Here is a 14,097-nt window from a genome sequence, read left to right as displayed (position 1 = left end):
GACTCATAATCAGAGACTATGCTTGAGAGAAGTTCATGCAATCTGACTAGCTCATATATAATTAATTCAGTAAGTTGTTCAGATGTCAGCTTTTTTCTGACTGAAATAAAGTGAGATATCTTCATAAATCAGTTCATAATGATCAAAATACAGTTGAATTTCACTCTCTTAAAATTCTGACTTAACAGAAGATCTGTAATCACATTCATTGCAATGTGTTCTCAAGACTTTTCAGAAATTGACAAAGAAGACATCTTTTCTTGTCATTTCATTCAGATCTGTCTGAATTTCAAGCAAACATCACAGACATCAAAGCATTCTTTCACAAGCTTCTTCATTCTTGATCAATAGAATCTGCATGCTAGCAGTTCATAAGTTCTTTCACTTGCAAAGTGACTCATCAGAGATAAATCATGATGTCTTTTAATCAGTTCAATTTGCAGAGCTTCACTTGTGAATATATAGAGACACTTTTTCATAAAAAGACAGTCTTTCTTCTCTGTTCAGTTCACAAACTTAATTGAGTCTAACTGAAGACTCTTTCTAATCTCTATTGCATGATTGTCACCAGCAAGAATCTCAGATAACATTGTCATTAGATTCAGAGATGCAGTCTCTTGTGAGTCTGTTTCATTCAGAACATTACTCAGAATAAGCTGCTTAACATCTCATAACTCATTGTTAAATCTTTGAATATCATGAGTATTATTCAGAAGCAGCTTTATGTAAGTCTGTTCTGATTCATAACATATCTTTCTGTTCACAGAGTGCACATTTCTGTTAGACAAGACATGTTCTGGATCTTTCTTCTCAACTTACTGATCAGAATAGATTAGCATGAAACTGAGCTGTTCAGCTGCTTCACACTCTTGAGTATTTTCATATTTCAATACTTTAGCATAGTCTGATCTTTGTGAAGAATCATCTGCTGAATTCTTTGATTCTTTCACATAATCAATCTTAAATCAGAAAGCTGACAACTTCTGAGCTCACTGTACTTGTTGTCTTGACAACTCTTGCAAATTTCAAAATGTCTGAGACTATCATGATCAGTCAGAATAAAAATGGATTGAATTGATCTCTCTAGTCAGCATCTTTATTGATGAAATGACTCAACTATAATTAGCAATTCTTGATCATGAATGTCATAGTTGTACTCAGCTGAAATCATTTTTCTTGAATAGAATCCCACTGATCTTCACATATCATCATTCTGTAGCTGTGAGAGAATCTCAGACACAGTAAATTCAGATGCATCTATTTTCAGCTTGATTTTCTTCTTTGAATTAAAGTGATATATCATCACTTGCTTTGTAAATGTCTTCTTTAAGTCATAGAAGAATTTATGAGTTTCTTTTGTAAGAAAGCTGAGTGAACTGCTCACTTCTTCACTTCTTCTTCTTTTCTTTCTAAATTGCTTCTTCCCTGACTTCCCACTCTTTAATCTGCTAGTTAAACCAAGCACAAGCTTGGAGAATTTGGGAATGAACCATCAGTAGAAGTTAGCAAATCTTAAAAAGACTTAAATATCTCAGCAATTCTTGAACTCTGATCAAGAAATGATTGTGTTCATTCAGACTTTTTTCATTGAAACATCTTCTGGCAATATCACATATCTTAGAAAGTCTATCTCTGTAACACTGAATCAGCATTTAAATCTTTTGCAATAGAGTTCAGTCTCTTTCAGTGTCTTGAGCACTTTATAAACATGTTCAGTGTGTTCTTTCTCATTCTCAGAATACATCACAACATCATTCAGATACACCACCACAAAGACATCTAAGTACTCTCTCAGTGTCTTGTTGATGTATGACTGAAATGCTGCTGATGCATTCATAAGTTCAAATGAAATCATCTGATATTCAAACATTTTCAGTGAAGTCTGAAAGACTGTTTTCCATTCATCTCTGTTTTTTATTCATAAATGATGATACATATTCTTCACATTCAGCTGAATATACATCTTAGCTTTCTCAATTCAATTCAGAATGTTTTCAATCAGTGGAAGTGAATATTGATTCTTTACTATCTTTGAATTCAAGTTCTGATAATTCACACACATTTGTAACCTCCCATTCTTCTTCTTTGCAAACAGAATGAATGATCCAGCTGATGATCTGAAGAGTCTGATGAATTCACTTGACAAAATGAAGTTGACATACTCTTGTAAAGTCTCTGTCTCTGTTTCTGAAAGTCAATAAATGGAGCCAAACTTTGACACTGTTCTCAGCAACAACTCAATGTCTAGATCATTCTTCTGATGAGAAAGTAAGAAAGCATCTTTTGCATCACTGAATGCATCAATTAAATCTTTGTAACTGTTTGATATCTGCAGATTCACATTCATGATGGTAACTTGTTCACTTTTATGAATTCTCATTACATAGAAGAATTTACCACCATTGACAAGTTCATTTAGAGAAACTGACTTGATTTTTGTCATAGAATCTAATCCACTCTGTTTATGAAACTTAAGTGACAGATTTTCAAATGAAACAATAGAATCATGATAGTGTAGTTGAAAGAGATCTAACATCATATTCTCAGATATATCAGCAATCAATGCTTGCTCATTAAACATCTGTCAATTATTCATAGTATCTTGTGTCTCAAAGAAAATGTTCATAATTTCTTCAAATACTAGCTTGAAATGATTCTTTTCTGCAGTCTTCATCTTAACATTTATCTTATGAATCTTCAGACCCAGTCTTACTGCAAGCTTCAGACTTATGATCAGAAAGAAACATAGTGAGTCTGCCACAGCAGTTCACTTAACTTCTTTTTCTACTTCAGAGTTACAAACTCTGATGAACAATGTGATTAAGAAAACAGCTTGTAGTTTAGACAATTTCAATTGCTTGATGTTCATTCTATCTACAGACTGCTTCTCAAACCTCTATTTCTTCTTTGACTTAATGCACTTATTCACATAGTGATCAGTCTCATCACAATTATAGCAAGCATTCTTATCTGATTTTTCTTCTCACTTTGAGTTCATAAACTGAGAATTGAAGATTCTCTGATGTTGATTTTCTCTCTGTCATAATGAAATTCAGATCTTGTTTCTATAACTCTGACCTCATGATCCACAGACTCAGTTTGAATAGAATGATGTTCCACCACAGTTGATGTTTGTCTCTGAGATGAATTGTGACTTTGGGTTGGAAGTGAAACTCTTGACACTAGATTGTAATCACATCACAACTGTCTGAATCTCATTCAGTTTCTCTAAGAGATTCTTCTGTTTGTTCAGCTTGTTGTGTATAGATTTATCATATTGTCATAGACAAAAATGTTTGATGAACTTATCTACACTCTGTGTCTCTTCACTCACTTGTTGCAAATGTTGTTGAAATCATTGCAATCAGTCAAAGTCTGATTCATTATCTCTTTTATGAAGATGGAAAAGATTTTTCCAGATCAATTGAATTTGATTTTCAGAATCATCTAGTCATAAAAGTAGAAATTGTTTAAGTTCAGTTCAGATGTTCAGAATAGAGTTCTGAACTGAGTGTGATTCTCAAAGATCTTTCTAATTATAGTCCAACTCTGTAACTGTGTACTTCAGAGTTTCATTGTCATTCAGACCACTAGCATCTCAGATGAATTCTATTTAAAAGATAAACTGCTGATAGACTGCATAGGTCTTGATTTAGTAGTTGATCTTATGTTGTGAAGACTTGATGACTGAACTCTTCTTTGAAGAATTTAAATTAGGAATTAGAATATTAAGTAATTCTGTTCACTTATGCTTTCTATTCAGAGTTTATAAACTTTGCTGTAGTTCTTGAATTCTTTTCATAAGATGTATTCACTCTCTTAAGTTCTCAAGAAATTCTGTGTTCTCTGAAGATGATTTCTTAGTCTGAGTTGTGCTTTCATTCAGATTTATTGTCACACTCAGTGTCTCAGCTAACTCTGATACTAAGAAAAGAGTTGAGAATTCAGTTTGATCTCAGTTGTTCTATCTTGTAAAAATCATTGTCAGACCATCTGCTTATTTGAGTGGCAAACTGTGAGAATCAGATGGTTGCAGATAACATGACAATGACTTACAGTCTTCATAAATGAGATTAAGTTGAGTGAGAGATGGTTACAAAGAGATCTAAGTATGAGAGAGAGAGAGATAACTTATATTGCTACAACAGTATCTAGAGTCTCTAGATATATTGCCACTGATCTTTATAAAGAAGTGTCTGTGGCAGATTTTATGTGTTCAGCTTTGCTAGTGAGATCATGTGGTTAGTTATAAAGTTTACAAATTTCAGATGCCATGAAGCATGATCATCTAAGCATTAAGAAGATTTTATGAATCTCTTTTAGATGATGGAATGAATGTAAGAAGACCACAGCATGGAGTTTTACATTTTGCTGATCTCAACTGACAATTGATTTTGACTTTTAAGAGGTGGATATCAGGGCCAGAGAAAATTGATTGAATATCAGAGAGATAGAGAATTGATTGGAGAATTAGAAATATCAAACTGAATTTAAAAAGATTTTATTTTGACTGAGTTGTGATTAAATTTCTATGTTCTGCTGGACTTTTGGCTGTGTTCTGCAGTTGTACCACTTTGATGAAATATAATAGAGTTTGATGGAATAATTATGTAAGTTCAGACTTCAATTCAGCTTTGATGTTGCTGATTAAAACTTAGTAAGTCAGAAACACAAAAACTTTTCACTGTGAGAGACTGATGAAGAGCCATCAAAACTGAGTGAATTCTTAATCAGTTTGAGAACACAAGTATTTTTCCCTTGAATATAGATTCTTTATCATAAATGCAATCAATTTTCAATGTTTCAGAACTGTAGTGGATGTGATTGTGTTGTGATGATCAGACAAAATGTCTGAGTAGACTGACTGTTGAAGTCCCTTTGAAATTTCAAAGAGACAAGACTGAATGTCAATCTCAATTGAGTTGATTCCAATCCCTTCTCAAAATTTCAAAATTAGTCTCAATTCCATTTCAAAATATGAATAAAAGTCACATTCTCTTCTCAGTTTCAAATTTTCTATGTTATGTTCCATCTCTAGATTTTTCTATCTCTCAAACAACTTTAATTTTTTTTCAAACTTTATTTTGAAAGTGTATTTTTACACCAAATTATAACAAAATAGAAAAATTGGCACATAAAGTCAAAATGCATATATACATTTGTATATGATTTTGATACTAAAAATAGTATAAAATAAGATTTTATTTTAAGTTTAGGAAAATTGGGGATCTCTATCCCTAATTAAATAATCTCAATCTCTTTAAATTAAGTCCCAGTTCCATCTCAGTTTGAATCATCAAGTCTCAGTCCCATCCCAATTTCCTATTAGTGTATTAGAGACAGAATCCCAGTTGGGAAATCCCTGTCCCTGCAGTCAGTCTATGTCTGAGTAGCCAAAACTGACAATCCAGTCTTTGATGTGAGATTTCCCACCCACCACAGTGAATTGCCAGATCAAAATGAAGAGAATAATCAAGTGAAACAAGAACTTTCCAATGACTATATTTTCATTGAATTTGACTTAGAATTGATGGTGTTTCATATTAAGTGCTGTGTGTGAATGACAAGCTGAATCTTTTTGTTGTCTCTTTCTAATTTCACTTCTGATTTCAGTCATAGTATCTAACAGTGTGGAATTGCATTTGTTGCTGCATAAAATGTGTCAAATTTGAGGAGATAAGATAGAAAGAAATTTTCTAACTAAGTAACTTAATGAGTGTTTCACATTGAAGTGATGAGAACTGTAGAGTGACAGTTTATAAGATAGATGCTAAAGAACAATGTATCAAGTCTACAGTGTAGGAAAAATTATTAAGTTGCACTTATAGTATCAAAGTAGTATTGCAGGAGCTTGCTATATGCATAGTAAGAGAAGAACTCATTGCTGACCTTCTGTGGAAGTGAACCAGTGTGGCTTTAAGTACTGGTGAGGTTAGGGCTATGCTAACTAATACAGTACTAGGTCTTAGGGCAGGCCGCAGGCCTAGCCTACAGTGGGCATGACAGGATTCCAGTTGGGAAATTCCTGTCCCTGCAGTCAGTCTAATTCTGACAGTCAGCCTATCAATGACAGCAGCAGCATATCTGTAAGATTTTTTAAATATAAAAATATAACTTCATTTCTAGAGTAGTAGAGATCCATATGTCTTTAAAATAATATGTCAATATTGTTAAATTAATTTTATACTTTGTAGCAGTTTTGGCATAATTAGAAGTTTTCTGTAAGTGCAGATCTTCAATCACTTATTCAATACCAGCTTTATTGATCATTTTATTGAATTTTGAAAGTAGAGGGCCTACAGTAGAAAAAGTGGTTGTTTTGTGGGTTCGGTCGTTCAGTGATGAATTACGTTAGTTACTCACTCAGTTTGGCTTAGCTTCTCTCCTTTTCAACCTCACCGCCTCGCGATCCTCTTCCACCCCAACAACACCATTCGCTTTAAGCAGCTTCTCTTGCGCAGATTCTTAACATAAACCAATCACTATACTATAGATTTCTCCAAAATGCGTGAAATTGTAAGCCCTCTTTCTCGTGCCACAGCGCGTTTGTTTTTCTTGGACAAAAAACATCGAGACCCCGCCAGTCATGACTCCTCAATCCACAAGATCCCTGAAGTATTTCGGAACTGGACAATTGCTGACTCGTCTGTTCATGTATTTTAGGTCCACCTTCAAACTGGCCAGTGTGTAAGTCAAATTCTTATATCTTGTGATTTGCTAGATTTCCGTGAATGAATGAGGTCTGACCTAAGATACCCGAAACACAGGGTAACCAAATCGGTGCCGCTTTCTGGTAAGCCCAATTGTCATGAATATGATAGAAGTTGAAGGCTCATATGTATTCAAAGGCAAATTATCTCCGGTGAACATGGCCTCGATGGCTCCGGCATGTGAGTACTTACGGACTCACAAAATTAAATATTGATGTTGCTAACGTGACCAAGGTATGCTGGCTCATCTGATCTCCAGCTCGAACGTATGAACGTTTACTTCAACGAGGTATACTACATTGCCTTTCATTCTCAATTGATTGCTAAGTCTATGTAGGCTACTGGTGGGAAATATGTACCTCGTGCTGTTCTCGTCGATCTTGAACCCGGAACAATGGATGCTGTCCGTTCAGGGCCATTCGGACAGCTCTTCCGGCCTGATAACTTTGTATTTGGACAATCCGGTGCTGGTAACAACTGGGCTAAAGGCCATTACACCGAGGGCGCTGAGTTGGTGGACCAAGTCATTGATGTCGTTCGCCGTGAAGCTGAGGGCTGCGACTGCCTCCAAGGCTTTCAGATCACCCACTCTCTTGGTGGTGGTACTGGTGCTGGTATGGGCACCCTCCTAATCTCCAAGATCAGAGAGGAGTTCCCAGATCGGATGATGGCTACTTTCTCTGTTGTACCCTCTCCAAAGGTTTCCGACACCGTTGTAGAGCCATACAATGCTACGCTATCCGTCCATCAGCTAGTTGAGCACTCTGATGAGACCTTTTGTATCGACAATGAGGTACGGTTGTTGCTATAAGCCTTGAGGCATCAATTTCTACTAACAAAATACAGGCTTTGTATGATATCTGCATGAGAACTCTCAAGCTTCCCAACCCCTCATACGGCGATCTTAACCATTTGGTCTCCGCTGTTATGTCTGGTGTCACCACCTGTCTTCGTTTCCCAGGCCAACTAAACTCTGATCTTCGTAAACTCGCTGTTAATATGGTCCCATTCCCTCGACTACACTTCTTTATGGTCGGTTTTGCGCCGCTTACCAGCCGTGGTGCTTACTCTTTCCGCGCCATTACTGTTCCAGAGTTGACGCAGCAGATGTATGATCCAAAGAATATGATGGCGGCTTCTGACTTCCGTAATGGTCGCTATCTCACTTGCTCTGCTATCTTGTAAGTTTACTATTTCGGAGTTCCAGGTGCCACAGTTCTAACACGCTTCCTAGCCGTGGCAAAGTCTCGATGAAAGAAGTTGAGGACCAGATGCGCAATGTACAAAATAAGAACCACACCTATTTTGTCGAGTGGATCCCCAACAACATCCAAACCGCTCTTTGCTCCATTCCCCCAAGGGGCTTAAAGATGTCCTCAACCTTTATTGGAAACTCTACATCTATTCAAGAGCTTTTTAAGCGTGTAGGAGATCAATTTACTGCCATGTTCCGGCGCAAGGCTTTCTTGCATTGGTACACTGGCGAAGGCATGGATGAGATGGAATTTACTGAAGCTGAGAGCAACATGAACGATTTAGTCAGCGAATACCAGCAATACCAAGATGCGGGAATTTCAGAGGGTGAAGAGGAGTAGTAGGTTTTCCCTGCCTCTTAAAAGCTGAAAATTGACAAAGGCTAATTTTCTCTCTTTGTGTTTTGATTAGTGTGGAGGAAGAAGTTTTGGAAGGAGAAGAGTGAACAGGTTGTTGACATATCATGGTGTGTACTTTTCAATTTGAATGTCAGCATCGACTTGTTTGTGTGAGCGATAAATACCTCCCTCTTTTAATACTAAACATGGAATGATATTTGATAATACAAATTCTTCATGGTCATCATATATATATGTTCATTCCCATTCACTTAACTTGAATCACAATCATCTTTGAGCATCAATTAATATTGGCTATAACATAAGTCAATAGGTATGTACTTTTATTGACTTTTCCGAAAGGGCTTAAAATAAAGGAAGATTTTGCCCTAAGAGAGCCAATTGTCCACAATTTTGCCCTAAATTTAGTCATTGCTGGGATATAGTACATAATCAATGGCAACAAATTCCTCTTTGATAGATCTCATACTCACAAATCTGTTGAGAAGAGCTTGGCTGCCAGCTTTGTCGTTTGTGCCAGAGGCTCTTGAACCGCCAAAAGGCTGTTGGCCCACAACAGCACCAGTACATTTGCAGTTTATATAGAAATTTCCAGCCGTAGCGCGCATAGCATTTTCGGCATAGAAGATCGCTTCACGCTCCTGAGCAAAGACAGCACCTGTTAAGCCGTATTCACCAGTGCTATCAATTGTTTTGCAGATAGACTGAAAAGAGTTGGGCGCCGAATCATCATAGATGACAATGGCAAGGATGGGGCCAAATAGCTCGGTGGAGAGGAGGTGGTGGTTGATATCTGTCGTTGAGTAGATGGTTGGGTGGATAAAATAGCCTTTGGATTTGTCGTACTTGCCACCAGCAATTAGAGTTAGGGAATTATCAGATTTCGCATCCTCGATGACCTTTGAGAGTTTGGCGAAAGAATGTTCGTGAATGACTGGGCCGAAGAAGTTAGTGAAGTCTTCCGGGTCCCCAATCTTGAGCCTCTCCATCTCCGAAACAAGTCGAGTGCGGAATTCGTCCCACATGGAAGCAGGGACGTAAGCGCGAGAGCAAGCGCTACATTTCTGGCCTTGGAACTCAAATGCACCACGAATAGTGTTTGCAACTGCATTAGAGATATCGGCGCTGCGGTGGATAAGATGAAAATTCTTGCCACCAGTCTCACCAACAATACGGGGATAACCCTTGTACTTCCCCTCTGCAACACCCTGAGCAATTTTACCATAGAGCGATCGAAAAACGGCGGTGCTGCCTGTGAAATGCAACGCGGCAAATTCTGAATGACCGAGAATGGTTCGGGTGACCATTTCGGCGTCGCCTGGAACGAATTGAATCACTCCTGGAGGGAGCCCAGCTTCGACAAGGATGCAGTAGGTTAAGTAATTGGCTGCGATAGCATAGGGTGACGGTTTCCAGACGACAGTGTTCCCCATCAAAGCTGGGGCTGCGGGTAAGTTCCCACCAATAGCGGTGAAATTAAACGGAGAGATAGCATAGACAAATCCCTCCAGTGGACGGTATTCTACTCGACTGACTAAGGATTAATGAAAGTCCGTAGTCATTTTGGGGGAATTCTTACTTCCAAACACCAGCAGCATTGTGAACAGGTTGTTGAGTGTAAAGTTCAGACGCATAGTGCACATTGAATCTTCATAATAGTTAGAATATTTATCATGAAATATGATGTAGATAGGGTGGGAATTAATGACAAACCTGAAGAAGTCACAAAGCTCCGCAGCGGCATCAATTTCGGCTTGCCACGCATTTTTTCCCTGGCCAACCATTGTTGCTGCCATTATCTCATATCGGTATTTGCCGCTAACCAAATCTGCAGCCTTCAGAAAGACGGCAGCGCGATCAGCAAACGGAAGACCCTCCCAGGCCTTTTTTGCTCCCAAAGCAGAGTCAATTGCGGCTTTGACGTCTTCCTCGGTGGCATTATGGTAGTTTGCCACTACCTGGGTATGATCCGAGGGGCTGTGCTGAGTCTCGATGGATGTTGTTTTGATCTATATAGCATTCGTTCTCAGCTCCATCCATTGGAAAGTACAACTGGAAAAAATATCACTTACAGCTTTCCCACCGATCATGAGAGGAACCTGTAAAGGGGCTTTGTTTTTAAATGCTTGTAGGGCATTTTGGAGCTTCTCCCGGTCTGGGGAGCCTTTAGCATAGTGTTTCTAGCCGTAAGGAACAAGCTTAGTACGTCGTTTCTCCATGAATACTGTCTCTATCCAATCAAGAAGCTATCACCCAAAAGCTAAAACTTACATTCGGCTCGTTTTGGATGGTTGGCGGTCTGAAAGATGCAAGATTGGCCATGATGGGCGGTGTGCTAGAAAATGATCGATGATAAAATGGAGTCCAAGTGGCGGGATATCGTATTCTTATGGGTTTTCTTATCTGAGGTTGGATAAGACTTCGAGACGACACAGCAAGAGGGGCAAGATTCTTTGCACCAAGAAGTAGCATCGCGCTTCTGATTTATGGTTATGAAGTGAGGGGATAGAAGTTGGGATGGCAGGGGCGGCGATGGAGGACTGGGAGACCGCTGTTGTCGGCGCCGAACAAGTACCTGCATCCGTAAATAATGGCTGCGGAGATACCTGAAGAGGGTACTCCCGGATACTAGCGGAAGTCTGCGGCTACCCTGCCAAGCTCACTGACATTGAAGTGGAGAATGGGAAAATCTAGTGGGGAAATGACATCTCTTCACGGTCGCCTATTGGCTGTGCATGACAGCCATCGCTAGCGATGGTTACTAACTTACTTCTATAATATGCTGGAGATACGGAATACAGGGTACCCCGTAAGAACACCGACAACGGCGTTGCAAAGCAACCAGGATCAGAGACTTTCGCAGTGAGAAGGCCCATGCATGATCTAACTAACTAAGGGTGAAGGAATATCGGGTTCTAGATCATCCAGCGGCCCTGGGACCTTTCTACATAGTCATCGCTGTTCCGGTCATTTAAATCTCGGCCGATGAATCCCACTCAAAGCATGAAGCTCACCGGGACACAACAAATGGACACTGGCCTCGTCGGTCTTTCAATAGTCGCTCTGTTGTCTGCTCATGATACTCTCGTCCCTTCCCTGCGAAAGCGCGTGGGCCTACTGTAGGTGTATCATATCCATTTGGATAATAGGTGTCGCCGCCATCTCCTGGGAGAGGAAGCTTAAGTAGCCTTGCGAGCCAAGCGGAAGGCCCCCAGCGGTTCCACAATGTCGGTCGCACATAGTATGGGGCGCCCTCCCAACTGAGAAGGAAGTGAGGAGGTGGCTCAGCTGGATCGGTGGTAATTCGTCGCACCTTGAAATATTCTGGGCGGGGGAGGGATAGATATCGAAGAAAGAATTTTCGCACTGTGAATATTTTCGAGAAAATGAAACAGTATAGCCAGCCAGGGCGATGATACCTTGAATTAAGATTATTAGCGAATCGGGATAGAATATTGATAGCAATATTCCGAGGTATACCATACATCATCGATGCGCGCAAACGATCATCCATCAGGAAATATACCATTCTTCGCCCTAGAGGCCGGAGGATACGAGGCACGGTCCACAAAAGAATCTCAACGGTCTCTTCTGCAACCCGATTATTGTCAACATGAGGTACCATGTATTTGATCTCATACGCCTGGCTCCACGCCTCGATTTCCTCTAGCCACTGAAGCCCATCTTTAAACCCTGTAGTAGAAGAGGGTAATTTCCCGTAGTTGATCTCCATAGCGTCGCCAACTGATTTCCAAAATGTCCCTAAGGCGCATTTCTCCAAGTCGGTTAAAGACCGCCATTCGTATCGATCAATCCACCGGATCGGTTCAAGTGCAAAGAGACTGAGTGTGTACATCATGTCGTCGTCAAGAATCTTCCCGGATTTTCGATACATGGAGTGAATATAGTTCATACGAGCTATACCATCTCGGCTTCGTGGAGAAGAGGGTGGGTTGCCCATAAATTCTGCTATCAGAACAGCGGTGTCTGCATACCGTTTTGTTGCGCTCTGTTGACAGGAGAATTCAGATGTTCTTGTTAAAAGACTTGATATCGTGGGAATGCCGTAGGTCTAAATCCGCATCCCATTTAGCATGGGTTGCACCAATAGGGGCGTTAGTTGGCGACCCTACATGATACATACCCTGAATAGAGCAAATTGCAGCGCCTTTAAGAAAGTAAATGGGAATTCCAACTGCCCAATTTGCTGCTGAATTTTCCACGCCTCATCATCTGTCATTGTTGCGAATGCTTCACGTGTAGGAAAGTTGAATTCTTTCTCGATACTCGCCCACCGCCTATTTCGTAACAGATAGACAAGGAGCAGATATGCCGGCACGAGGGTTGGTCCCACTAGGTCACAGGGAAACGTGAGGAGACTGCTCCATTTTTGGAGAAAAGTCGAGAAATCCATGCTAAGTTTGATGTATCAGGCACCGCAATGGAGAAGTATAGAGATCATATCTGTTCGCCGAATGCCTATGCGGCCATCATAAGTCGTTTAGTGTAAGGTGTTTTGAGTATGGAGTACAAATTACAAAGTAGCCCCGATTTGACTGGGCGGGGGGCACCTCGGTACTCGGAACTTTAATTCATCGGCGCTAGTTACCGTTCGCAGGTCCCCAGGTGCCCAGGCGGGTGGTCACCAGGCGTCTTGACTGGTAATTACTGGTTCCAAACACAGATGTTACCAGTGCGCAATTGGTATGATGTTACCTCATCCCCTCAGACGCGTGCTGCTAAGGTTCTTTAGCGCGAATTTAGTGTTTTGAACTAACCCATTCTGGTAATTCTGCCAGAGCCTGACCAGCACAGCATCTGAGCTGATTTTCACAAAGATAGGAGAAACTCCAGAATTCCCATACAAATTTGAAATTTGCAATTTGAGCTGGTAATCTCAACATTAAATGTCTGATTTCAAGAACTTAATACAATATGAATTACTCTGAGCTCTCTTTATTACTTCAAATCTACAATATCTACTACATCTGGTTCAATCTTGACATGGAATCATTACTGTACATAATACCAGAATAGTTAGCTACTTAGTCAGCCCTTTGAGCTTACACACAAAGCTGAAAGGAAATAGGAGAATCATCTTCTACTACACAACCAAAATTGCACAGACATTCCATAGCTCAGCTAGGCCAGGTAACAAACTGATAGCATGTCTTGCTTGATCAGGGACTCTGAGGACAGCCCAAAATTCTAAAAAATCTTACTGAAATACTCACAAACTCTAAGCATATTTAACAAGAAATAATGGAATCAGCAAATGAAACCAGATCAATTATTGAGTCTCTTTCAAATTCTGTATTGCAAACAGCTAAATACATAATTAATTATAGCTGAAGTAACTCTAGCTCTCAAGTAATTTCACTCAGCACATGACATCTAGCAGAATTCATCATCAAAAATAATAAAATATCATTACTGCAAAGTTAAGTCTTCAACATTTATCAATCTTGTATATTAAAGAAGAATTCTAAAGTGCTTTCACTGAACAGTTTATGACTGACTTAATCAGAATCAGAGCTCTTCAACATTTTTTATTCAGCAGACTGAAATCTTGACTGATTAATAATCAGAACAGCAATCTGCAAATTCATTCAGAACATCATGATAGTTACAAAGCTATCTTCTTATAGAGCATCACTATTAAGTAAGTAAGTCATTTTGAATAAGTTTCTAAGTAATCTCTCAACTAACTTGATCATGAACTTTTCATTCAAAAGCAGTAATTTAAACAACATTTCATCAACAACTCTCAATTA

At 39.4% G+C, this 14,097-nt stretch overlaps 3 protein-coding genes across 3 annotated transcripts; 1 reads left to right on the top strand and 2 right to left on the bottom strand.

Annotated features, from left to right (window-relative positions):
- Window positions 1–6,504: 6,504 nt before the first annotated feature.
- Window positions 6,505–8,305, top strand: TUB2 (beta-tubulin; the record flags this gene model as incomplete). Its single annotated transcript, XM_049255508.1, has 8 exons — window positions 6,505–6,615; window positions 6,664–6,687; window positions 6,768–6,793; window positions 6,849–6,890; window positions 6,945–6,999; window positions 7,048–7,503; window positions 7,557–7,891; window positions 7,945–8,305. 8 exons carry the CDS (start codon window positions 6,505–6,507, stop codon window positions 8,303–8,305), a joined length of 1,410 nt encoding a protein of 469 aa, XP_049105519.1.
- Window positions 8,306–8,727: 422 nt separating this feature from the next.
- On the bottom strand, window positions 8,728–10,645 carry PUT2 (1-pyrroline-5-carboxylate dehydrogenase; the record flags this gene model as incomplete). The annotated part of the gene is made up of 5 exons (XM_049255507.1): window positions 8,728–9,853; window positions 9,903–9,971; window positions 10,037–10,332; window positions 10,396–10,503; window positions 10,595–10,645. 5 exons carry the CDS (start codon window positions 10,643–10,645, stop codon window positions 8,728–8,730), a joined length of 1,650 nt encoding a protein of 549 aa, XP_049105518.1.
- A 688-nt stretch (window positions 10,646–11,333) lies between these two features.
- On the bottom strand, window positions 11,334–12,563 carry LOZ57_006488 (uncharacterized protein; the record flags this gene model as incomplete). Its single annotated transcript, XM_049255506.1, has 2 exons — window positions 11,334–12,395; window positions 12,468–12,563. 2 exons carry the CDS (start codon window positions 12,561–12,563, stop codon window positions 11,334–11,336), a joined length of 1,158 nt encoding a protein of 385 aa, XP_049105517.1.
- Between the last annotated feature and the right edge of the window lie 1,534 nt (window positions 12,564–14,097).

The sequence above is a fragment of the Ophidiomyces ophidiicola genome, assembly GCF_022830035.1.
Source record: "Ophidiomyces ophidiicola strain CBS 122913 chromosome Unknown scaffold_44, whole genome shotgun sequence".
Lineage (NCBI taxonomy): Eukaryota > Fungi > Ascomycota > Eurotiomycetes > Onygenales > Onygenaceae > Ophidiomyces > Ophidiomyces ophidiicola.
The sequence above is the reverse complement of the archived record's forward strand: the minus strand, read 5'-3'. Positions and strand labels throughout refer to the sequence as shown.